This window comes from Danio rerio, chromosome 12, assembly GCF_049306965.1.
Source record: "Danio rerio strain Tuebingen ecotype United States chromosome 12, GRCz12tu, whole genome shotgun sequence".
In the NCBI taxonomy this organism is placed as follows: Eukaryota; Metazoa; Chordata; class Actinopteri; order Cypriniformes; family Danionidae; genus Danio; species Danio rerio.
Window position 1 is genome coordinate 43,652,124 of NC_133187.1, and position 27,877 is coordinate 43,680,000.

Consider the following 27,877-nt stretch of genomic DNA (forward strand, 5'->3'; position numbering starts at 1 on the left):
ATCTCAGTCATTTTTGGTAATGCAATATATATCGCCCATACATAAAATCAATTCTAGCAACATTTTAGCTAATTGTGCAACATCTCTATCTCTATTGGAGATGTCAGTGTCAGTATGGTTAAAAAACACTACAGTATTTGCTATAAATTTCTATAGTATATTTTCATGTGGGTGTCTGACAACTGAAAATAGATCTGCTAGCAGATATCGCAGCCTCTGATACTTTTCACATTGCACTTTTTTGTCAACATTTATTATTAATTATTTAGGATTTAAGTTTTCACACTCTGATTCCAATGCCTCATTCTTAAACTCACTATAATTAAATGAAATACTCCTCAGAATAAAATATAATGTGTTCTTTGGAAGAGTGTACTTGCATTGTGATGCTATTATATTCTGGCATTATATAATAAATAGCGTAAAATGGTCTTAAAATGACAATAACTTAATTTATCACAATATTTTGGTGCAATATATCATGACAGGCCTAGTAACTGTTGTATAAACAGAATATTTAACACCTAGCCATTGAAATATTACAAAATAATGCGCCCAAGGTATAATAGACACATCACTTTGTGTCTTGACCATCTCAATTGTGCATTATGTCTCTTTCTAATAACACTGAATTACCCTTACATGAAATAAAAGAATACATCAAACAATAAACTAATAAAGTCACACCTGAAAGCTCACATCACCTTTATCTTTGACCAGAGACTCGAGCTCCTCAAACAGGCCGTCGTGCCAGCGCGTGATGTCAATGTGCAGAGAGTAATCGCAGCACGACCTCTTATCCGCCGTATCCTTCCACTGGTCGAACGCTGACAGTAAACTAGAGCCCGGTTCAGGAACTACATGGTCGACTGGAAGAAATGAGCAGAAAATACTGATAAAAAAGATGCTTGAAGTGCTTTGAAATGTGCATATTTTATTCGATGTTTGACGTAATCTCATCTGAAACATGAAGAGAGGGCGGGACATAGAGAAGCTCCTCCCGTTTAAAAAAGCAGCCATTAGTGTTTTGTTTTATCACCGCTCTGCCAGTGAGAGTGGTTGAGATTAAGCACATCAAAAGAAAGGCAAATGAGAATAAGGGCGCGCGACATGTCAGATAGTAGAGTGCATTTGATTAGTCAGAAGACTTTGGGCTCTATTTTGATGGTCCATGCGCAGAGCGCAAAACGCAGGGCGCAAACGCTTTCAGGGCGTGTCAGAACGCATGTTTGCTAATTTAAGGACGGGAAAATCCGCTTTGCACCGTGGCGCATGGTCTAAAAGGGTTGAGTTTATTTTCTTAATGAGTTATAGGTGTGTTTTGTGAATAAACCAATTACAGTCTCATCTCCCATTCCCTTTAAGAGTCAGCTGCGTCGCGCCAAAGGCGCATTTGCTATTTACAGGACGTAAAGTAAGTCTAAGTGGAAAAACTGAGCATTTCACTAGCAAACAGTTAACAGTTGACAGTTTTTTTTAACAGAAAACTGTTAAACAGAGCATCTACTGCGTGAGAATGAGAGATAATGGATCTACTTTCACTTTCGCTCTTGGATAGGGAAACCTTTATGCACAGACATCAGTTAGTCTATAAATAAATAATTTCGTTTCTTAAGCGCAAAGACTTGTTTCAAAACTATTTCTAAATTCAGTTCTAATTTTCAGCAATAATATGTTTTGTAATATTTTAATCCTTTATATTTATATCATATATCTATTCTTATTATATCCTATATATATATATCCTTAATATTTAAATTTTTTCATATGTAAAGATATTTGCCTATTGCTCTCTTGTGTGTATTAAGCAGTGTGTAAGCGAGGCGCAACTCTCCGCTGCAGTTTAGACCGGGATTGTTTTGGTCTAATGAAAAATCTATTTTAGTTTCTCAAAATAGCAACGCGACAGCAGTGTGCCTGAGAACGCCTTCCTTTTTAGACCAGAACGCCTATGGGCGCACAAATGAGCGCTAATGCATTTGCTATTTAAACAGCATAGCGCAACGCCTCAAAACCACTCTTGCGCCAAGCTGAAACTAGCAAAAGACTATTGCGCCGCGCCTTCCGCCACATTGCGCCGGGTGTATGATAAGGGCCTTGATGAGAAGTGTATTATATTAATACATGCTACTTTTGTGCCTTTATTAGCTTTTTTTCTCGCCTGTTTACTGGGTTAAAAATCTTAAATTATTCCATCTCCACCTGCTGGTGAAAGAACAGCTGGTGATCTTCAATCTGCAGCCTATTGCTTTTCCTGCAGTTCCCGGATGTAATGTTGAATTTTAACAGTCGAATTTGAACCACTGAATTTATGGAAGTGAATATTTGAACTGAAATAAAATGAACTGAAAATTACCTTTTGTATATTATTCATCGTATTTTTAAAGGGAATTGAATATTTTGTAAGTGAAATCTGGAAATTGAATATGAATTATTGAATTTGTAAGTATGAAAACGTGTTTGAAATATTTTTTGTTGAAATATTCACAGCTTAAATAAACAGCTATGTTAAATTTCAGGACCTAAAAATACAAACCCTGGAATTCAAGTCATTAAAACGCAAGAACTTGTTAATTCGGTGTATTATTTTTTTCAGTTTGTGTTATTCAACACGCTTTTTAATTCAATACTTTTGCCGTTGATTTTGTTCCATATACAGGTTTCCAGCATTTTTCAAAAGAACTTTTTTTTGAAAGATTTTGTGTACAACAGAAAAAGTAACTAAAACAGGTTTGTGAAAAGTAAAGAGAAACAATATAATCACAGACTTTACAGTTTTGGGTGAACTGTCCCTTTAAAGGTGGAAATGCCATATAAAAGTAGGATTTCTCTGTCCTAAATCACTGCGTAACAATACAGTGAATAATGTGAGGAAAGTTGAGCAGAGAAAAGAGAACAGACAGTGACAGCGCTGTGACCCCGATTCAGCTGATTTATGAGACCGGACAAGCTCTTCTGCCCTCATACTGTACAACACACACACTTTTACCAGAGACTGCCTGCTTCTGAGTTTAATGAGCTGTCCAGTGCTGCACAATATATACTGTTTCAGCATCAACATTGCAAATGTCCACTTATTATAGTTGACCGTGCAGTGCACCACAGTTCAGAACACATACGATTTGTGGAGTCAATGTAAATACTAGACAATATAGAGTCAAACTTTAAGATTTGTTTGTGTTTTTAAGGCACGGCACTGTGTGGGGATACTGTAAAAATGATATGACAAATGTTCTATGGTACTTTAACTAATCGTGATCAGTTAATCAGGTATATTCATTAATATAGCTAAGGAGGGGTTTGGGAACAAATGAATCACTGAATGAATCATGTGGGAGTCATTGGGATAATCAGGTAAAAATAAAAGCATGTTATAAGACAATGAAAGTGTTTTTTGACCTTGCATGCCGATCAACCAAAATATGACCTTTTTATTGCAAAATAGGGGATCTTTAACTATTAAAAACTTATTGCAAAGTGTGAACGCTAAATATGAGTTTTTATCATTATCATGCAGGTCTACTGTATCTGCTGTGTTTTTCCTCCGTTTCTATAAGATGACGTACTGATCATGGTGGTTCCTCCAGCCAGAGCGGCTCTGGTGCCGTGGTAGAAGTCATCAGCCGGACTCATGCCCAGATGAGGAGCCTGTAGACACGTGTTCACATCGATGCCTCCTGGGATCACAATGTGTCCATATGCATCCACCGTCTTCACACCCGTGGGTACGATGAGGTTCTCTCCAATCTGCCTGAATGTGCCGGAATAAAATAAATACAATTTGTATGTAGGCATGTATTGTGGTGCTTTGCCTTTCAGCAACTGTTGACCAGAGTTTAAGAAGAGGCAAATATATACAGTTTAAGTCAGAATTATTAGCCCCCTTCGATTTTTATTTAGCTTTTTAAATTATTTTCCAAATGATGTTTAACACAGCAAAGAAATTTTTACAGTATGTCTGATAATATTATTTCTTCTGGAGAAAGTCTTATTTGTTTTATTTCGGCTAGAATAAAAGCAGTTTTAAATTTTTTAAACACTATTTTAGGGACAATATTATTAGCCCCTTTAAGCTATATTTTTCTCAATAATCTACAGAACAAACCATCATTATACAATAAATTGTCAAATTACCCTAACCTGCCTAGTTAACCTAATTAACCTAGTTACTCCTTTGAATGTGACTTTAAGCTGTACAGTGTGTCTTGAAAAATATCTAGTCCCATATTATTTACTGTCATCATGGCAAGAATAAAATAAATCAGTTATTAGAAATGAGTTATTAAAACTATTATGTTTAGAAATGTGTTAAAAAAAACTCCCCGTTAAATAGAAATAGGGGAAAAATAAACAAGCAGTCTAATAATTCAGGGGGGCTAATAATTCTGACTTCAACTGTAGGTCCTCTTATATTAGTAGTCATTTATATTACTATACTATATTGTTTTTGATTCATACTATTGAAAAGTATAGAAACGAATCTATTGTGGTAATTCTATAGTTGCTATTGTAACAGCTATATTATAAACAAACGACCCAGTGATGGTCTACACACACAGGTAGTACTACAGGGTATATTATACTACAAAACACTACAGTAAAAACTAAAGTATACTATAGTTTCTATTATCAGTTAACTATAGTTAATACTACAGTATAACACTCATTAAGAAAGTGTTGTAAATACTGTAAAGCAGGGGTCTCAAACTCGCGGCCCGCGGGCCATTTGCGGCCCTCAGTGCAATATTTTGTGGCCCGCGCCGACCGCTGTACACTGACGGAATCAGCGGAGCGGGGAGAGAGAGCGCTCCCCGCTCCGCTGATTCTATCCGTACACAGCGCGCTTGTCACTCAATGCGCGTTGTCGCGCGCGTTCTGATCAGCTGTGTTGTCGCGCGCGTACTCAAGAGCGGTGTTATCGCGCGCCTACTGAAGGGCGGTACCGAGGGTGTGTCGCGTCGCGGGGGCACTTTTGATCATTTTGGAAGGGCACTTTCTATGCAAGACTAAAAAGGGCATGTGCTCTGCACAGGTTGAGCCCTATGTGTGCACGTGCCTGCCCTGCATCTTATATATATTGATATTATAGGTAGATACAGACTGATGTGGCTGGAGTGGGGTGGGGGTGTTTTATTTATACATATATACGCCTTTTTTTTTAGGTGAGGGAATGGAAGTTTTGAGTGAGTTCCCCCACTTTTTTCCCTAGGACTTCAATAAGTCAAAGTACAGGTCTAGACTTGATGATGATCATCTTCGAGCCATACTGAGGGTCTCAACTGCTTCTGCTCTAAAGCCAAATGTGGTTCAGATTTGTGAGAAGAAGCGCTGTCAAGTCTCTGGCAGCAAGAAGTAGGCAAAAGATGCCATGTTCAGAAGAACTGTTCATAATCTTCACTCAATGTTCTATTAATGTTCAGGACACTTCATGTTCAGAAGAAATAATTAAAACTGTTAATAATGACATTTGAGGACTTTTTTTTGTGAAATCCCTTATGCGGCCCAGCCTCACCCAGACTTTGCCTCCTGCGGCCCCCAGGTAAATTGAGTTTGAGACCCCTGCTGTAAAGTGTAAAATACTTTACAATAATATGATTCAAAATCATTATTAATTTATTTATCTATAAATGAGACCTACTATAGAAATGTTTTTTTTTTTTTTTCATGTGGGCTGTCAGTAGCCCCTTTCACACATACAGACCTTTCCGGAAAATTACCGGCAATTTTCCGGAAAAGTGTGTATGTGTGAACAGGCCCTTTTTGAAAATACCGGTAAATTTGTTCCGGACTGTTTTCCGGAAAGAGAAGTTGTAACATTAGTTTATATATCGCCATACATTCATTAAAACTGTAAAGCTGTCTTTTATATTCTGCAAAAAAACGCTCTCGCAATAAAACAATAAAATAAAATTGCACGTAATATTCATGATTTTGTCACTAGGGATCAATCATCTGCTAAATGCATGTAAAACACAAAATACAGATGCAATCAGAAATGTTTATGAATATTAATTTGCTGTAAATAATGATGCTATAAACTGCTTTTTTCAATATGCACTTCAAAATTTGAGTTTCTAAAAATACATTTATTTTAACTTTATTATAACACAGACTACTTGTACAAGTATACTTTCGTCGCACTTTTAACACTGTTTTATGTCATTTCACATGTACGTTGTTTTCACTGTGAAATTGCAAGAAAATTGCACAATTATGAAGTCGCTAAATAATATACTGAGTAAAGCTTTAAAAGCTTAAAATAAATCCTGTTTTTAAATCTTGAATGTTCAGGTTCAATTTCTTAACCAGCCAAACACAGACTATATTTTAAAATCTTCCTAAAATCCATTAAGTTTATTTTGTGATTCAATAATGCTTCCAATAAATATTGCATAAACATACAATTAGAAATATTATCATTGTTAAAATGCGTGTGTGCTGTAAAAAACACATCTGATAACTGAAAATACACAAACTTTTTTTAAAAAAAAAGGTTATCATTTTATAATAAGATTAAGAAAAGATTAAAAGTTTATAAAGTATTTAAATAATTTTATAGTTAAAAACATTAGCGTAGAAAAATTTTCAGTCAAAATTTAAAACTGTGATTAAAATTGAATTAGACATCGGTAATCAGGGGAGAATGTGGTGATCATTTACAGTAGGGAACCACTCTTATATTTTTAAGGTAATTTCCAAAATAAACAAGGTATTTCCTAAAACTGCAGCAGTTCAGGAATGATAATTATAGGGTACTCGGAGACAAATTTTGTATAGATATTCCCTTTGATCCTACTGCACTGTGGCAGTCCTGCTCTGGTGCCTGAGAGCATGGAGGAAAGTAAAATTATTTATTTCAAATATTGCTTTCTGCAGCACTAAAATGTATTACACCTAACTGGCTCAGATCAGACCCCCCTACATGGATTAAAAGAATTAGGGAAATTTATGAAATGCAACAAATAACTTATTGCCTTAGACTTTAGATTGATATATTTGAAGCAAGATGGAACCCAATTCTAAGAATTATACATAACTAACTCTAAACATACAACATAGATTTAGCAAACAGCCACATTATACAGGGCATCCGGACAGTATCTAAGCGCTTCATTTATTGCACATTTTTTATGTTACAGCATTATTCCAAAATGGATTAAATTCATGTATTTCCTAAAATTCTACACACAATACCCCAAAATGACAACATGAAAAAAGAGTTTTTGAAATTGTTGCAAATTTATAAAAAATAAAAACCTGACAAATCACATGTACAGAATTATTCACAGCCTTTGCCATGAAGCTCTAAATTGAGCTCAGGTACATTCTGTTTCCACTGATCATTCTTGAGATATTTCAGCAGCTTCATTGGAGTTCACTTGTGGTAAATTCAGTTGATTGGACATGATTTGAAAAAGGCATACACATGTTTATATAAGGTCCCAGGGTTGACAGTGCACACAAACCAAGCATGAAGACAAAGGAACTGTCTTTAGATCTCTGAGACAGGATTGTCTTAAGGCATATGGCTAGAGAAGGTTAAAGAAAAAAATTATTTTGCTCTGAAAGTTCCAATGAGCCCAGTGGTCTCCATCATCCGTAAGTGGAAGATGTTTGGAACCACCAGGACTCTTCCTAGAGCTGGCCGGCTATCTAAGCTGAGAGATCGGAAGAGAAGGACCTTAGTCAGGGAGGTGATCAATAGCCTAATGGTCACTCTGTTTGAGCTCCAGCGTTCTTCTGTGGAGAGAGGAGAACCTTACAGAAGGACAACCATCTGTGCAGCAACTCACCAATCAGGCCTGGAATTTGCCAAAAGGCATCTGAAGGACTTTCAGACCATAAGTAACAAACTTCTCTGAATGCCAGGCATTGCGTTTGGAGAAAACCAGGCACCGCTCATCACCAGGCTAATACTATCCCTACAGTGAAAAATGGTGTTGGCAGCATCATGCTGTGGGGATGTTTTTCAGCAGCAGGAACTGGAAGACTATTCAGGATAGAGAGAAAGATGAATGCAGCAATGCACAGAGACATCCTGAATGAAAACCTGCTTCAGAGTGCTCTTGACCTCAGACTGGGGCGACGGTTCATCTTTCAGCAGGACAAGGACCCAAAGCACACCGCCAAAATATCAATGGAGTGGCTTCACAACAACTCTGTGAATGTCCCTGAGTGGCCCAGCCAGAACCCAGACCTAAATCCAACATTTCTGGAGAGATCTGAAAATGGCTGTACACCGTCGCTTCCAATCCAACTTGATAGAGCTTGAGAGGTTCTGCAAAGAGGAATGGGCAAAAATTCCCAAAGACAGGTGTGCCAAGCTTGTGGCATCATATTGAAAAAGACTTGAGGCTGTAATCGCTGCCAAAGGTGCATCAACAAAGTATTGAGCAAAAGCTGTGAACACTGATGTACATGTAATTTTTTAGGTTTTTTATTTTTAATAAATTTGCAACAATTTTTAAAAATCTCATAATGGAGTTTTGTGTGTAGAATTTTGAGGAAATAAATGAACTTAATTCATTTTAGAATAAGGCTGTAACATAAAAAAATGTGTAAAAAGTGAAGTGCTATGAATACACTGTTTACATGATAAGTATATGAGACATCTCTCAACTCCCCGTCCTACCCCAACTCCTGTTTCCTTTTTTTTTTTTTTTAACTCCAACACGATATATATATATATATATATATATATATATATATATATATATATATATATATATATATATATATATATATATGTATATATATATATTGTTTTTAATAAACACTGTGCAAATGTCTTTCTTTTCTTTTTCCCCTTTTTTCTATCTCTAGTCTTTTTAGTATCAATCTCTGTATCCTTATTGAGTATTTTTGATGCATCTCTGATTTTGTTGTTCTAATAATAATAATAAAAAAAAAGAGTTAAAAAAGAACATTGGTAAGCATACGATAATCATTTATATGTTTTGTTTGTTTGCTTTTCGCAGCTTTGAAAAATCATTTTTGCAAAGCAGATTATTTTAAAAATAATAAAATCTTACTTAATGATTCCATCTTCAACATAAATATCGGCATAAAATGACTGGTCATCATTCACGATTTTTCCACCTTTAATGATGAGTTTATCACTCTGTGGAGAAAAAAAAAGAGACAAAAATATTCAATTCAGCTTATTTACAACTACAAATAAACATTAATTATAAACAAACAACCTGTTAGCATTTACTCACAAATAAAATAAATAAATTCACTTTTTAAGTTCAAGACACCAAGATGTTGAAATTTTCAGTGTGCGATACCCACAACTATTAAACTTATATTTGATTGACCCAGTTCCAGACAGCTTCAGCTGTATCAAAGAGCACAAAGAGCTGTATAATGCATGCAAATCCTCCTATTTCTTCGAGAAGCTAATCAAAGAGATTAAATCATTGACAAAAAAAACAGACATTTAAAACCCCAGACAGAGGAAGAGAATACAGAAGCAAGATAACAGGCAACCGCACTCATCTGTGACCACGCTCTTCTCCTTTCTCCATTATTCACGCGTGGCTGCTGTTGTTTTGCTTGAATGCATACTAAGGAGTGACACTTTTGCCTGTCCTTTTTTTGCACCGTTTCCAAATAATAAGGCCAGTTACAGTGTGTCCAGATGAAACAATGCCAATGTCATGAAACTGTGCCAGGCAACTCGGCCTTGTTAGGGCAACCAAGCATGAAACATCATTCATGGAGCTGTTAGACAGTGCGATCTCAGCCAAAAACCTCAAAACCTAACTATGACATGAAAGTCCAAATAGACGAGGGTAAAGGAACGCTACATTTATCACTTTACTGTTCTCTTAGAAATAAAAAAATGGAGTTTTACCATTTTTTAAAAAATGTTTTATTTATACATTGTGAAACATTACAAAAATGTACAAACAAATAAACATGTAACAATAAGCAAATACACTGAAGAGTATTTTGAGCAAATAATAATAATAAAAATAAATAAATAAATAATAAATAAATAAAAATAAAATAATAAAAATAAATATATAAATAAATAAAAACCAACAACACTAGTGCAATCTTATATACATAAAAAACAAGTCTACAATGTGTTGACCAGAAATAGTTCCCCCTAAAAGCTGGTCATTAGGGGGTGGGGACTCAATTAGAAGGAGCAGGGTCAAGCTGAAGAGTTTGGACATATTTGCGAAGGGGTTCCCACAATTTAATAAAAACGGTGCTAGTTTGGTGAAAAGAGTACCTAATTTTTTCTAATTTCATAAAATAAAGAACATTTCTTATCCAACAAGAGTGAGAAGGAGGGTGAGGGCTCTTCCAGTTCAGAAGAATTAATCGCCTAGCCAGAAGGGTTAAGAAGGCTACAAAGTCTACAAAATGAGAGGGTAAAGTTTGGTCGGGCGGAAGAACCCCAAATAAACCAATAATTGGACATGGTGGTATATCAACAGTGGTAATAGCTGATAGCGAGAGAAATATTTGTCTCCAAAAAGAAAGCAGGGAAGGACAGGACCAAAACACCTGTCGACTCAGGGTCTATAGACGGACTGATGCGAGCTAGTCAGCTCTTGGACCAATGAGCTCTATGCACTACCTTGCATTGTATTAGCCTGTGATGTGCACAGATTGAGGAGGAGTTAACCAGTTTTACCATTTTTTTAATCAATTCAGCCGATCTCTGCCCTTGGCAGGAGCACTTTTAGCTTAGCTTAGCATAGATCATTGGATTGGATTAGACCATTAGCATCTCGCTCAAAAAAGTTTCATTAATTTACCCATTTAAAGCTTGACTCTTCTGTAGTTACAGTGTAAACTATGGTTTTAGCTGTGTAATGATGTTATGTGATGTTGTAATTACATTGAGCCGTGCTACAGCAGCAAAGTTCTTTGATTATCATGCCCGAAAAAGAGTATAGTTCCAAGCAGGGGCGCTGCTAGGTTTTTTTAGGGGAATTTAGAACGATTCTAAGGGCCCACGCCATTTTGGAGCCCCCAGGCATACTATTAGGGCCACCCCTGGCTCGCCAAGTTCATCATCATGATGCTACCAAACCCTGAGATCGACTGAATGGATTCAAAAATGATAAAACTCTATTGTTTAACTCTGAGGAAATTGTAAAATGAGCCCATGTTCAAAAAAGTGTGGAGTTTTCCTTTAAGCAAGGAAATTAAATAAACGGAGAGAACGAGTGTTTCGCCACAACAGTGCCAATGCTGGTGTACAACCCACAGTGCTTCACCTTAATGCAGTGTTTTTTGACAATAGACTCATTTTACAGTTCACCTAGAAATAAACTGCTGAGTTTTACCATTTTTGAATCCATTCAGCCAATCTCCGGGTCTAGCGTGAACACTTTTAGCTTAGCTTAGCATTGATCATGGAATCAGATTAGACCATTAGTATCTCACTCATAAATGACCAAAAAGTTTCAATATTTCCTTATTTAAAGTTAAAGTTTTCTTCAGATATATTGTGTACCATGGCTGTAGCAGTACAATGATTTTACACAGATTATTAACATTGCGCTTGCTGCAGCCGTGGTACAGCAGCAAAGTTTCTAGATTATTATGCCTGAATGAGAGTACAATTCCTGGCAATATCAGCCAAGAAAATAGCCACTTTTCATTTTCTGTCTGTCTTTCTGCATGACTCTACAAAAGAGTCGAGCTTTTAATAGAAAAATTATCTAAACTCTGGTCATATTTGAGTGAGATGCTAATGGTCTAATCTGATTGAATGATCTATCCTACGCTAAGCTAAATGTGCTGCTACCAAACCAGGAGATTGACTAAATGGAATCAAAAAATGAAAAAACTCAACTCTTTAACTCTGAGAAAGTTGAGGAAATGTGGTGTTCTTTCAAACAAAGAATTAAATCTAGAATCTAGCTAAAGGGTGATTCACCACAATTGTGCCAGCGCTGGTGTGCAACCCACAGTGCTTCACTTTAATGTGGTGTGACACTTCCACGGGCGGCCCATCATTGGCAATGCCAAAATCCCCTCCAAGCATTTCTGATTCTGGGCCACAATGTTGCTTGAGGAGAGACAAGACAGACAGCGAAGGCTCTAGAAAGCGGCGCACATCACCAGAACCACCCTTCATCTTACAGTAGTCAACATCAAGAGCCTTTTATAATTAAATATTATGCACTGCATGAATGACTATGCACTATTTATATCGCAATTCTTAAAAATGAAGTGAGATATTTCACATAGAAAAGATCTTTTCTTAAAAACAACCATTTATTTAAAGATTTTAACATTGTAAAAAAAAAAAAACTAAAAGAATCTTTTGTGCAATGGAAAAGTTCCATGGATAATCTTAAAATGACAGATCATAGATGGAGAACATTAATGTTTAAGAGTTTATAAGCAATGAAGGTCATGCTGAGTGTATGGTTTGACTGAATGTGGGTCAGACGGGACGCTAGCGGTCAGACAGAAATGACAAATTGTGCGGAAGGGAATTGGATCCAATTTGGCCGTGTTAACAGCGCTCTTCCCTGGGTTTTCTCGCTCCTGCTGTGCACATGGATGAATTTCGGCTTATTAAGCCTTTTACTGTCTTCATCATCAGTGGTGTAGCATACACTGCAAACTATAATAGATGTGTCATTAATAATGCATATGGATTAAATTAGATGTGAAATAAAGTAATGCACATAAAACTAAAATATCGAGTCATAAAGGTGTAGTTTAATGCTTCAAATAACATTTGTAAAGACAAAATGTCAAAATATAGAAGATGTGTTGACTTGTGATTAGTATCCACACACTGTAGATCTATGGTGTTCCAGGCGACCCGAGTTCGATTCCTGGATCGAGGTACTTATTAGCATCTTGCTTCAAAATGACCAAAAAGTTTTGACAATTTTCCTATTTATAGCTTGACTCTTCTGTAGTTAAATTGTGTACTATGGCTTCAGCAGCGCAACGATATTAAGCAGATTAATATCAATGTGCCGAATGCAGCAAAGTTCCTTGATTATTATGCCACAATGAGAGTATAATTTCTTGCCATATCAGCCTAAAAAAATGCAACTTTTCATTTTTTATCAGTTTTTGGACCCTATCATACACCCTGCGCAAGGCGTGGTGCAATAGTTGTTTGCTAGTTTCAGCTTGGCGCAAGAGTCGTTTTGACGTTTTGCAGCATGCTGTTTAAATAGCAAATGCATTTGCACTCATATGTGCGCCCATAAGTGTTCTGGTCTAAAAAGGAGGCGTGTTATGGCACATTGCTGGAGAGTTGCTATTTTCAGGAACTAAAACAGACTGAGAGCAGGTCTAAAGTCCAGCACAGAGCGCGATAGTTGTGCGTCTCGCTTAAACATTGCTTAAAACACATAGGGTGTACAGCAATACACAAATATCTTTACAAATGAGAAAGAATTAAAGCAGTGGTCAGCAAACTTGTTCCTGGAGGGCTGATGTCCTGCAGATTTTAGCTCATACCCTAATCAAACAAACCTGAACAAGCTAATCAAGGTCTTACTAGGTATATTCGAAACACCCAGGCAAGTGTGTTGAGGTAAGCTGGAGCTAAACCCTGCAGGGACACCAGCCCTCCAGGACTGAGATTGGTGACTCCTGAATTAAAGGATTAAAATATTACAAAAATTATTATTCTCTACATAAATATAAAAACCCCCATCTCCATGTCTTCTTCATCTCATGGGGCTTTTTCGGTTTATTCATGACAATTTGCTTTTGTATAATGGTATTATTATTAGCAGTATTATTTATTATATGCATATTAATATTTGTTTTATTAAAATATATATTTGGTGAGTTGTTGAGTTATTTCTAACCATTACTGGGTTATTTATTAATAAATCAACCAGTTGGGTTAAATATTTGGTGCTTTGTTGCGTTATTTTTAACCTTTATTGGGTTATTTATTTAATAACTCAACCAGTTGGGTTAAATATTTGGTGCTTTGTTGCGTTATTTTTAAGCTTTATGGGTTATTTATTTAATAACTCAACCAGTTGGGTTAAATATTTGGTGCTTTTTTGCATTATTTTTAACCTTTATTGGGTTATTTATTTAATAACTCAACCAGTTGGGTTAAATATTTGGTGCTTTGTTGCGTTATTTTTAACCTTTATTGGGTTATTTATTTAACAACTCAACTAGTTGGGTTAAAAAAATATATTTCAAAAGTCAACTGATTTAACTGACACAGAACAGCTGTATTAATATGCGCACATAATGTTGTTTTTGCGTTAAAGTTTACAATAATTGTTATTTTTTCCCTCAAATTGCATCTCCAAGTCGTGTCTTTTCTATCTGTTTCACCAGCACTTTCAACTATTGATGATATAAATGCACGCTTTGTAGCTGATCTATATTAAATGGATAAAAACGATGTGTCTGAAACTTAAAATGTAATGGAAATAAAGAATTCAATTTCAATATTTTTTTATTGTTATTTATTTACACAGCCATAAATATAAAATTAATAGTAGTACTAGAAATATTAGCATTAGTAATACCAGAATGCAAAAAATAACAAATAATCAAAATAACTCAATGCATTGGGTTACGTTTTATGACCACATGCATTGGGTTAAAATAACCCATAGTTGGTAAAGTGCTATAATAACCTATAGTTAGGTTATTTGTGGAGGAATTTAACCCAACTATTTTAACTGTGTATAGTACAATACACTACAGTTTAATGCAGTTAAAAACGGTAACACTTTACAATAAGGTCATTAGTTAATGTTAATTAATGCATTTACTAACATGAACAAACAATGAACAATACATCTACTACTGTATTTGTTCATGTTAGTTAATGTTAGTTAATGAAAATACAGTAGTTCATTCATGGTGCATTAACTAATGTTAACTAGCATGGACTTGGATGTTAATAATGCATTAGTAAATGTTCAATTATGATTAATAAATGCTGTACATGTGTTGTTCATGATTAGTTCATGTTAGTAAAAGCATTAACTAATGAACATTATTGTAAAGTGTTACCTTAAAAACTATAGTACACAACAGTATGCATTAAAGTTTATCAGTTTACTATTGTTAAAACAACAGTGCGCTACAGCGTTTAATAAGTGTGGTAAATACTATAATGTATATTGCACTTTACTATAATATGGGTGAAAATATATTCATGGGCTGTCAGTATCGTCATTAGCATTTTTACAGGCTTAAATATAAAGCAGAACATCTCAGAATAGTGTATATATCGCCACACATTTATTAAAACTGTAAAGCTGTCTCTTGCTAAATGCTCTCTATAATGTCAGCCAGGGGCCAGTATTGATGGGCTGGGCCCCCAGACACATGTAGTGTAGGCCAGGGAACAGATCTGAACTCATTTTACGTAATCTGCTTGACCTGAGCGATGGAGATATTGCTAAACATATAGAGCCAAAATGCGTATTTTCTATTGATCTAAATGACAAAATAACCGGCTCCGAAATGAGCAGACGTGAATGAATAGCAGGCACAATGGACACCGGGAATAAGCCGCCGCCATGGCCGAGCAAACACATTTAAAGCACACACACACACACAGCGTTTTCTTACAATTATCGCATGATTTAATGCATTAGCTTGGCTCGTAAACGTTAACCGGCTTTCTGAGCGGTGTGTTTGGAGGACAGCAGGTTGTTGCCGGCGGCGGCTCACCCATGACTGCACAATAAACCATCATCACCTTCATCATCATCATCGCTCTCGGTTAACCGGCATCATATTCGCCTGTGACCTCGGGTTTTAATCGCTAGCATGTCTTACCGTCACGCGAGGGTTGCTCTTCTTGGCTTGGAAAGACATGGCACTGGCGGAGCAGCTTTGATTCCCGGGGATAGGCGGCGGCGGCGGCGTTGATGATGAGCGGATCTGCGCTCACGTCAGAATAAAGGCGACGCGGCCGCGCGCACGTGGACGGGTGTCGGTGACCGGGGTGTGTAATTTAGTTTAGGAATACCGGGGTTCAATAGTCACACAGACAAAAGCCCCGCGGAGACCCCACCCTCTGTCTGTGCCCGCTCACCATCTGCTGCTTTATATCCACACACAATCCCGCACACACAGAGGGGCGAGGCGGACACAACAACTCCACGTCCAGGATAAAAAATACTTGAAAATGTCATATTTTGGTGTTAATGATTGGATTTAATAACAGAGTTTGCAGTATATGTTTGTAAATCGGCATTTTAGCCTACTCTTTGGTGACAAAAAAGGCCTACTTATTGTTTATTTAAAAAATAGATAAAATAATAAGTATTTCATTTGTTTTTAAATAAACAAAATAAAAAGTGAACTTATTATTATTTTTAATAAATAACATAAAATCTTCACTGATTCATGGTCAAATAAGCCAGTGGTTCCCAAACAAAGTGGGGGTCGGGACCCCATGGGGGGTCGCGGGACAATGACAGGGGGTCCCTTGGTGATTTCCAAAAGTCAAATAAATTTTCTTAAACTATTAGAATTAGCATATTTTATCAATAACGCACAAAAGATGCAAAAAAATTGTAAATGAAAACCCATCAGCCTTTAAATATGACTTTTTCCATAGAAAAATCCATATCTACTGGTGCTGTAAGTAGTGCTGTCGCCTCACAGCAAGAAGGTCGCTGGTTCGAGCCTCGGCTCAGTTGGCGTTTCTGTGTGGAGTTTGCATGTTCTCCCTGCGTTCGCGTGGGTTTCCTCCAGGTGCTCCGGTTTCCCCCACAGTCCAAAGACATGCGGTACAGGTGAATTGGGTAGGCTAAATTGTCTGTAGTGTATGAGTGTGTCTGTGTGAATGTGACTGTGGAAGTTTCCCAGAGATGGGTTGCAGCTGGAAGGGCATCCGCTGCAAAAAAACATGCTGGATAAGTTGGCGGTTCATTCCGCTGTGGCGACCCCGGATTAATAAAGCAACTAAGTCGACAAGAAAATAAATAAATGAATGAATGATATTGTGTTACGTTAGATTAACAATACAGCAATAGTGTCAGTGGCAGCAGAATGATTTTATAGCACCAGGTTAACCTTTCTGACACCTTTATGGGAATTAAATACATTAAAAATAAATACAGGTCACAACTGAACATTAAGGATGATCTCTGAGTGGCGGTCTTCAAAATTAAACTAAATAATAGACTTGTGCTGAAAACATTGTGTTCACCAGTCTCATTAGTTAATATGTAATTAAACAAATTAATAAATGACTATAAACAGTATATGATTGTAAGACTTGCACGTTTTTGTGTTGTCCATATGCTTGTGTTTTTATAGGCCTATTGTTGTGTGTGCAACGTTTGGATATTTGTAACCACTTCCAAGAAAGGTGGGGGTCGCGAGTCACTGGCATTGTTATAAACTACTGCCAGAAAATAAAAGCTGTCATTAGGGTGTAGACTTTCGTTTCAACATGTGTACCTAAAGGGTCAATATTGGTAGTCTGCCTCAAATCAAATGTAAATATATTAGTTAGCTGCGCCTAAACATTTCTTTGTAGGCCTTAATATCTATTAAGGTATAAATATGGACACTTTAGAGACAAATGTGTCTTTGCCTCCCGAAAGGGTGGCTACCGTCCTAGTGACAGCAATTGTAGGCTACCTTAATTTCTGAGAGTGTGACTAAAAATGTATTATGTTATGAATGTTTTAAATGAAAAAAGAATAAGTTTAGATTATTTAGGGCTATTGAAATATCTGTCCACATTTAAAGTAAAGGTTTCTTAGATATTGTTTGCAACTTTATATATTTCAAGTTAATGTTTATATACAGTTAAAGTCAGAATTATTAGCCCCCTTAAATAATAAGCCCCTCTGTTTATTTTTTCCCTAATATATGTTTAATGGAGAGCAGATTTTTTCAGCACATTTCTAATCATAATAGCTTTAATAACTCATTTCTAATAACTGATTTGTTTTATCTTTGTCATGATGACAGTAAATAATATTTGACTTGACATTTTTCAAGACACTTCTATTCAGCTTAAAGTGACATTTAAAGGGTTAACTAGGTTAGTTAGGTTAACTAGGCAGGTTAGGGTAATTGGGCAAGTTACTGTATAGCATTGTTTTGTTTTCTTATATCGAAAAAATATAGCTTAAAGGGGAAAATAATTTTGACCCTAAAACTGTTTTGGGGGTCTAAAACTGGGGGGGGGGGGGGGGTATGGGGTTTAAAAGACTCACTCCTCACTGAAAAAGGTCCAGAATTTGTCCCATACATGAGCTCTTTTTGTCTTATTTTGACTGCTATCCCAAAATAAATTGTAAAAATAGCCCATCAAAAAAAAAAAAGGGTTTTAAGACCACACCATGCCAAATTCAGTCACAAATTCTGACAAAGGAAAGTTGAATGTACAGGCCAGTTTATTATTTGCCTAATAAATGACAATACAGTTTATCATTTTAAACATTAACAAATTCCTCTTTTTTTCTAATGATATATGATCTGAAAGATTTGTATTTTAAATTATAAGTACTGTTTTTTCTTTGTTTTTTTTTCTTTTCTCTGAATCTTTAGGAAGTGTTTTTGGTACATCAAAAGTGCTGTTATGACCAGCATCCAACATGTCACAAACATGCAGTATATAAACCTCATAATTTTATAGAAAATGAGGCGAATAACTGACAGGACTACTTCTTGAGGAAAAAAAACAACCTTTTCACCAGGCTGGCCTGATGGAAGATTATAAATTCTTACAATATCTTATAGCCTATACATTATGCATCAACAATAATATTGCAGCTCTTAATGCATCAATTAAAATGAACAATACACAATTATTTTATTACAGTACTGTATATCTCAGGTTCATTTAATGTCAAACTTTTAAGGATTTTATAGGTTTTAATGTTTATTGATAAATTACATATGTTAACTATATGACTGATAAATATTTTAGATTTAATTTCTGTTGACTGTCTGTCTGTTAGGCTAAGTCAAAGTTTATACATAATGTTTTGACACAAACATGGTGGAATTATCTCTCTACTTTAACCTGTAGTCAGTTGAGAGTAGAGCAGCATGAACAGTAACAGTAAACAGGTAAAGATACACTGTAAAAAAAAAAGGTTGTCCAAACACAAATTGATTAAGTTAATAGTTAATTCATCAATGTAAGTAGATTTAACATAAAACAATTAAGTTAAGAATTTCGTTAGTGCAACTTATATTAAATAAGTCGTTTGAACAAGCCGCATGAGTCATTATTTTGAGTTTACATTAATTTAACACTGACTTGTCCTGTCTACACAGTCCCCCATCGCCAGAGATTTATTTAAACCAACCATGGTCAAATGATGATCTGATGCATGCCTTAATGAATAAAATATTTCTTCCCAATGTTTTATTATCTAGAATAACCTGTTACTATAAAACAACCTGCACTGTAATAACTGCTGGGCATACAATCGATTTGTGTTGGGACAAGATGAAGGAATTAACATAACATATTTGTTTTTTTTTTTTTTTTTTTTTTTTTGCAAATTTAAGTTGATTGAACATAAAACAAATAAGTTATCGCCCTCCAAAAAAATCAAGAGTAGGTCAATTCAAATAAATGTTTTGAACAAACTCACTGAAAAAAAGGGTTCATTGGAACATTTGAAGTGGTTGCAAACATTTTACATCCTGAATTTAAACAAACAAATTAAGTTGAACAGTATTAAATTTAATTAGCCTATATGTTTGCAACTATCTTAAAAAAACATTGTAAACCCAATGAACCATTTTTTAATCTAAATTTTAATAAAAAGATTGATAAAAAATAACAGTAATTTACCTCTCGTCTGCCGTTGTGTACGCGCGCGGTTTGCACGAGCGTCTGTGCGCGTGACCCGCCGGCGTGAGTTCGGCTGGGAGCGGCGTAACTCGCGCTGCTGAACTCACTGATGCTGGACGTGTCGCTGAAACTGTCCCTCTGGTCATCCACCCGTCCCCCAGGGTTCCTCCTTACTGAACTCGGGCTGTATGACTCAAAATTCAAGGTTTTGTTCTCATAAGCGCCTTCAATGTTACAGAACATCCCTCCGAATTTGACTCGGGGTTTGGGGCTGTCGGTGCCCAGTCTGGACAGCAGGGAGCCCTGATCATCATCCCGGGGAAGGAGCCTTCTCTCAGACATAGTGCACGGACGAACTGGGTTTGAGCAATGTTTGAACCTGTTCTCTAGTTTTCAATGCAGAAAGACTCTTGTGCCATGAGAGAGAGAGAGAGAGAGAGAGAGAGAGAGAGAGAGAGAGAGAGAGAGACCAAGAAGAGGTGGAGACAGAGAAACACTTCTATCAGGACTGTCAGACCATCATTCTATCCCAAATTTGCGCTTATTTACCCTGAATTAATTAATTATTTCATTCATTAATTTTCTCTTCAGCTTAGTCTCTTATGCAGGGTCGCCACAGCGGAATGAACCGCCGAATTATCCAGTATATGTTCTATGCAGCGGATGCCCTTCCAGTCACAACCCAACACAGCAAAACACCCATACACTCTTGCATATACGTAGACATACACTATGGCCAATTTAGCTTCTTCAATTCACCCATAGCACATGTCTTTGGACTGTGGGGGAAACCAGAATCTCAAACCAACGACCTTCTTGCTGTGAGGCGACAACGCTACCCACTGTGCCACCTATACTGATTTTTATTATTTTTTTTATTTTAAAATGTTTATTGACTACAGTTTATTCTGATTTATTTATTTTTTTAAATACCACTGTTTACTGTCTTTACTTTTCTGGAGTAAACTTTAGAAATGCTTTAGCAACACATTTGCCATGCCAATAAAGCAATTTTTGAATTTGAGACAGTGATAGAGAGAGCAAGATAGATGGGAGGGAGAGAGAGAGAGAGAGAGAGAGAGAGAGAGAGAGAGAGAGAGAGAGAGAGACGAGCTGAGCTGTCCAGAGAGGCGTGGTGCTGAACACTCCAGCAGAGAAGATCAATACAAAGTCCTGCTTCTCAATCGAAAATCTTTAGATCAAGTCATTCACAAAAGATTGTGCCAATAGAATAAGCTACAAAAACCTCTTAATGCAGATGTCTAACTCGATTTATCCGTCTTTCTGTTGTAAAATTAGATGTTTTTCATATTTTCAATGTTTTGGTTATTACAGCATTATATATAAATAGATAAATATATATATATATAGATAGATAGATAGATAGATAGATAGATAGATAGATAGATAGATAGATAGATAGATAGATAGATAGATAGATAGATAGATAGATAGATAGATAGATAGACAAACGGACAGATGGCTAGACAGATAGATAGAAGATAGATATATAAACACACAGACAGACAGAAAGATAGATAGACAGACAGACAGACGGATCGATAGATGGATGGTTGGATGGATAGACGGACAGACGGGCAGTTAGATAGATAGATATATAGATAGATAGATAGACAGACAGACAGACAGACAGACAGACGGATGGACAAAGACAGACAGACAGACAGACAGATAGATAGATAGATAGATAGATAGATAGACAGACAGACAGACAGACAGACAGACAGACAGACAGATAGATAGATAGACAGACAGACAGACAGACAGACAGACAGACAGACAGACAGACAGACAGACAGACGGACGGACGGATGGACAAAGACAGACAGACAGACAGACACACAGAGAGACAGACAGACAGACGGATGGACAAAGACAGACAGACAGACAGACAGACAGACAGACAGACAGACAGATAGATAGATAGATAGATAGATAGATAGATAGATAGATAGATAGATAGATAGATAGATATATAGATAGACAAACGGACAGACGGCTAGACAGATGGATAGACAGATAGATAGAAGATAGATATATAAACACACAGACAGACAGACAGAAAGATAGATAGACAGACAGAGAGACGGATCAATAGATGGATGGATGGATAGACGGACAGACGGGCAGATAGATAGATAGATAGATAGATAGATAGATAGATAGATAGATAGATAGATAGATAGATAGATAGATAGATAGATAGATAGATAGATAGATAGATAAGCAACATTTTCAAAAACATTTCTTTCAGAAGTCATTTATCTTCTCTAATCCTTCATCAGTAATTCATTGACTCGTGAATTGCATTATAGGCACATTTGTTGTATTACTTGTTAAACAGACAGATGCTAAATGCAGCAAGTGCTTGCAGATGTACAGTGTGTCATTGTGTCTGGCCTCATCTGTGCATGCAGTGATCTGGGAAAGCCCATCTGGAGGCTTGATGAGGCCCAAAGGACGAGCAATCCATGGCCCATAATGAACGCCTCTGGCAGCGAATGCATTAAAACACTTTACAGTCTGAATGGGTCACGGAGAAGCACAATAGCTGTAGAACAGCTTGAGGAAACGGGGCTAGCACTCATCTAATCTATAACAGAGACACCATTCACTCATACCTGACTGAGGAGAAGATCTCACTGCTCAGTCTCAGCCTCTTATTGTAAAATATCAACAGAATAAACTGTGAACTTTATTGTGTAACCTTTTACTCAAAATATTAAGTTAGGGATAATGCACATCCAGGATGTTGTTATGACAAAGTAGAGCACTTTTGTATGAGACAAGAGCTTTATTATGTGAAAACAACCGTCCTAGATGTACTTTATCCCGATTATGACATGACTATCTGCCACACAAATCAGCAGTGTTGGGCAAGCTACTTGAAAAATGTATTAGCTTAACTACATTTAAAGCTATGCCCTCTGGGAAATGTAGCAAGCTAAGCTAAAAGCTATATGGCAAAAGTAGCTTAGCTACATCTAACCTATTTTTACAATTTTCATTTTTAAATCAAAGCAACTTAAATCCGTCAATCATATCTTAGAGATCAATAAAACTGTCAATGAAACATATGAGGCAGAATAGTTCAGTTCAGTTATTTACTGTCAATAATATCCTGAACTAAACAGAAACACATGATAGTATATAACAAAAACTCCAATAAAACCAAGTGTCACACATTTAAAATACTATAGTCATTAATAGTAAAGGGAAATATTTTGAAATAAGCATTATTATATATATATATATATATATATATATATATATATATATATATATATATATATATATATATATATATATATATATATATATATATATATATATATATATATATATATATATATACATACATACAGTTGAAGTCAGAATTATTAGCCCCCTTTTGATTTGATTTGGTTTTTTTAAATATTCCCCAAATTATTTTTAACAGAGCAAGGAAATTTTCACAAAATGTCTGATAATATTTTTTCTTCTGGAGAAAGTCTTTTTTCATGGCAAAATAATTTGTTTTATTTCGGCTAGAATAAAAGCAGTTAATAATTTATTAAAAAAACATTTTTGGGACAAAATTATTAGCCCCTTTAAGCAAATTTTTTTTTTCTCGATAATCTACAGAACAATCCATCATTATACAATAACTTGCCTAATTACCCTAACCTTCCTAGTTCACCTCATTAACCTAGTTTAACCTTTAAATGTCACTTTAAGCTGTATAGAAGCATCTTGAAAAATATAAAGTCAAATATTATTTACTGTCATCATGTCAAAGATAAAATAAATCCGTTATTAGAAATAAGTTTTTAAAACTATTATGCTTAGAAATGTGCTAAAACAATCTTCCCTCCATTAAACAGAAATTGGTAAAAAAAATAAATAAACATGGGCGCTAATAATTCAGGGGGGCTAATAATTCTGACTTCAACTATATATATATTTATATGCTAAAGTATTTTTTGAGCACAGCATCAGTTACTGCATCGTAACGTTAATGCATCGTAACGTACTTCTCGAGGTATAGTCAGTCACAAGGAATCCTGCTTAAGAAATAACTCCTCATCTTTCCATCAAGCAAATTTCGATTGGCGACGACGAAGAAGAAATCGTCATTCTCGCCATATTTCATCGGCTAGACACCGGCCTCACAGCTCCGTAAATGTCGGTGCCGTCACTTATTGATCTGCGATCTGTAAATGTCGCTTGTGTGGACGCTACTGCGCTACTTGACTAATAAAATAGCGTCGCAACTGAAAAGCTATTTGATGTATAAACTAGCAACGCTACCGCCACGCTACTGAGAAATGTAGTTAAGCTAGTAGCGTCACTACTTGTAGTGACACTACAGCCCAACTCTGCAAATTAGACATTTGCAATAAAACTTTTTTCTGAGCCATGACAGTTCATTATATCTTCGGAAAGCGGACAGAAACAAAATCGTTTGAGTGAAGCGTACAATAACCTGCAGACTATTCAGTCACAAGATGGCGTCAAAAAACACAAAAGCGGACAGAAACAAAACCACTTAATGACCTGCATATGTTACTAACCTGCATGTTAATTCACAAGACCCCTCCAAAAAGTCTAAAACTGTGGCGTGACGGACAAGCAGATACATTATATGTGGATGTACAGATGTAAACGTATTTAGTGTCAGTCAAGGTCGAAGTTCTTGAGTCAGTGTGAATACGCTTATTTCATGTGCCCGTCATTTTAAAGAACCAAAGTGAGGCTGCGGTGGGAAGAAACCCTGAAGTATAGGACCAGCACTGTAAACATTGCAGTAACATGCTGTGCACTATAAACTTCCAGCTGTTGCAGATTTCAAAATGCAGAAATGGTGTAAACATTACTTCAATATCATTCAGTAAGTTTAATTTAAACAATTAAAAGCAATTTAGCATCAAACAACATCACAATCTCTTTAAGAGGAATAGTCTCAAGTGTTCTCATAGGCTTCAGCTCATGGCATTAGTTAAACACAGTGGGGGCGCTTTCCTGCTTCAGTCTATGTAGCCTGGTGAGCGATAAAACACTGCAGTCCTCTGCAGCACACCCTCGTGTTGTCTGTAATAGTGTTGTCCTGGTACTGAAGTTTTAAAAACGTCCATTTCCTGATTACATTTAAGTGCCGCTGAGCGCGTTCATAAACAGTGCTGATTTACCATAGTGTTCGACAGTGCTCATTAGTTTACTGCTCTTCGCCCAGTGCAAACACAGATACACGGAGACTGGTTTAATAAAGGGACTAAGCCGAAAATCAATGAATTTCCAAATCGAATGCTCTTTTTAAATGCACATCCACAATCATGCTGAAAATGGGGTTTTCCTCATCTTTCTTAGTGAAGGAGTCAGGGAGAAGCTTCAAAGGCCGTGTTCGTGCAGTCATTTTCATTTGCTTACTTCTGGAAACATGAAGGACTGGTGTGTATCTGTGAGCCACAGCCCAGATTCCAGAGCTTTCCGCTTCCCGGCTTTCTCTTTGATTTTAAGGCTGTGGCATTTCTTAGTTGCAGATGTAACAGAGTGAGATGGAAGCAGCCGCCGGAGGCAGAAAACCTAGATTTTACCACTATCTCTATCGTCCACACCAGAGCTGAAGTTTAGCAGACTGGAAAGTATATGAGCATTGCAACATGGCAGGTTCTTATGGCAGGTTTTCATGAATGTTGGTTAGTTTGGCATCTGACATAACAAACTCTGCTGATCAGGTAATTTTTATTAAATGCCTTTTTTTCTGTTAATATGTACAGTAAGACACCAAAACATAAAAAAAAAAAATCAAAACAAAAAAAAATCACATTTTTGCTTAATTTTTATACAACTTTATATTATAGTTTATTATAAACTGCACTGTAGCGCTTTCTAAACATTACTGCATTCAAAAATACCTCTAATAAAATAATATAAGCCTCTAATAATATATTTTATAAATTTAAGTGACACGGTGGGGGAGTGGGTAGCGCTGTCCCCTCACAACAAGAAAGTTGCTGGTTCTAGTCCCAGCTGGGTCAGTTGGGATTTCTCTGTGGAGTTTGCATGTTCTCTCTGTGTTGGCGTGGGTTTCTTCTGGGTGCTCCAGTTTCCCCCACAGTCCAAAGACACGTGCTATAGGTCAATTAGGTAAGCTAAATTGTCAGTAGTGTATGGGTGTTTCCCAGTGATGGAAAGGCTGCATAAAACATATAACATATCCTGGATAATTTGGCGGTTTATTCGCTGTGGCGATCCCAGATTAATAAAGAGATTAATATATACACACACACACACACACACACACACACACACACACACACACACACACACACACACACACATATATATATATATATATATATATATATATATATATATATATATATATATATATATATATATATATATATATATGAGCAATATCACATGAGTAGCAGTGCAATATGGCAATATGGCAATATGCCTTAGTGTACCACCAGTGACAGTGACAATATACAGCCACATTGCACTGCTACGAGTGCGATATTGCGTTTATAGAATCGTTTATATAAAAAAGAAAATCTGTCTAAAATGCCTTTTGTATGAGGAACTACTTTCTTCCGCCTTTAATTCACATCTGCAGCTGATGTCAGTACAGCAGAAACCATTTCTCATTCACTAATGTCACTTTAGAGCTAGTATTTGAATGATTCTCTGGCATAATGTCTAAAGGGATGACAAAACAGGTGATTTTGCTCACATTTTAGGATTATAAGGCTGAACGGCATGAAATGCCATCAGTCTACAGAGATTTCCCAGTATTTCTCTATTGCAATCGGGAGATCATTGTAATTAACCCTAAAAAAGGACAAGCAGCACAAACACTACCAGATTACAGTTGTGTTTGCGATAAGGAAAAACGCTAAACACATGCAAACATTTCTTTCTTTCTTTCTGCTTACTGAGCTTGTCTGCAGGAACTAAAACAGGAGACTCATTAAAAGCCGACGTCCAAATAAAAAGTAGCTCAGGGTTATACAATGAGTAGCCAACACAAAATACATACATTCCTTATATGTGAGTCCCATCTCACACACAATACACTACAATAACTATAGTATAAATACAGCACTACAACATACAAAAGAGAGAGATCAACTTAGATAAATATCTTACCTGATTTATAATGATTTGATCAGCTATAGTTTAAAATTACTGGGTTTATTCCTCCTCTAAGGGCTTATTATGCGGTCTCTGTCGCGATCTTGTAGATTTCTAAAATTATAAATATTTAAAATAGGCACTATCCTTATAAATAAGCTGTATTATTGCAATTTAAACAACTACATTCTGGACTAAAAAAGCCTCAAAAGTACATGTTGTCCAATAGTTGCAATATTTGTCAAACTGTAGTGAGTTTATTGATCTGCTGTCACTCTATGAGGGTGTAGTAATACACAAGAGTGAAGAGGCTGTACGAGTTCTGATATTGCAGAATATTGCACAGCTATTAACCAATCAGATTCGAGAACCAGATAAAACTGTTTTATATATATATATATATATATATATATATATATATATATATATATATATATATATATATATATATATATATATATAGTGCAATCCGCTTGTTAAGTGTGACGTCATGCGAAACGGCTTCCGGGTCCAAGTGCTCTATTCAACTGAATGGGGAGACTCATGAAATGGTAATAATAAACGTTTACAAAGCGATTTAAGGCTTTCGTAAATCTCGATCGCAATATATCTGTCCATGCCTAATATCCGATGGCCAGAAAGTGATCATTTTTTTTATAAATTGTAAATTTTTTGGTATTTGTTATGCAGCAAGCCCAGAGATTGTTGTGTACACTATGACTTTATATAAAATTAACTTTAATGTGTGATATGAATAAAATGTGATCATAAACGAATGATTTCTTCACTCAAATGAATGGCGGCTTGGACGCGGAAACAGTATTACATACGTCACAAACACATCACCACTTAACAAGCGGATAACCTATTTCATATAAGAGTAAAAATTACAGTCTGTATTTAACAAGTGGCATAAATTGAAACTAATAATGTTTTAATAATAGTAATAATAATCAATATATTATAAAT

General features: G+C 36.0%; 1 protein-coding gene across 4 annotated transcripts in view; it reads right to left on the bottom strand.

Moving 5' to 3' along the window:
- The window catches only part of dpysl4 (dihydropyrimidinase like 4), a 42,373-nt gene extending 22,237 nt beyond the window's left edge, over positions 1–20,136 (bottom strand). For 2 of the 4 annotated variants that reach the window (XR_012388163.1, XM_021480108.3), the window contains exons 1-4: positions 19,769–20,136; positions 9,033–9,121; positions 3,567–3,751; positions 705–869 (exon numbers count right to left, since the gene is read on the bottom strand). Coding sequence is in view for 2 of the 4 variants with exons in the window: in XM_021480108.3 (XP_021335783.1) it covers positions 705–869; positions 3,567–3,751; positions 9,033–9,121; positions 19,769–20,110 (781 nt within the window). In the remaining 2 variants the exon portion in view is untranslated. Of the gene's footprint in view, positions 1–704; positions 870–3,566; positions 3,752–9,032; positions 9,122–15,771; positions 16,019–19,768 lie in introns of those variants that run through there. The other 2 variants (XR_012388164.1, XM_005172971.6) reach the window with 1 other exon arrangement.
- Between the last annotated feature and the right edge of the window lie 7,741 nt (positions 20,137–27,877).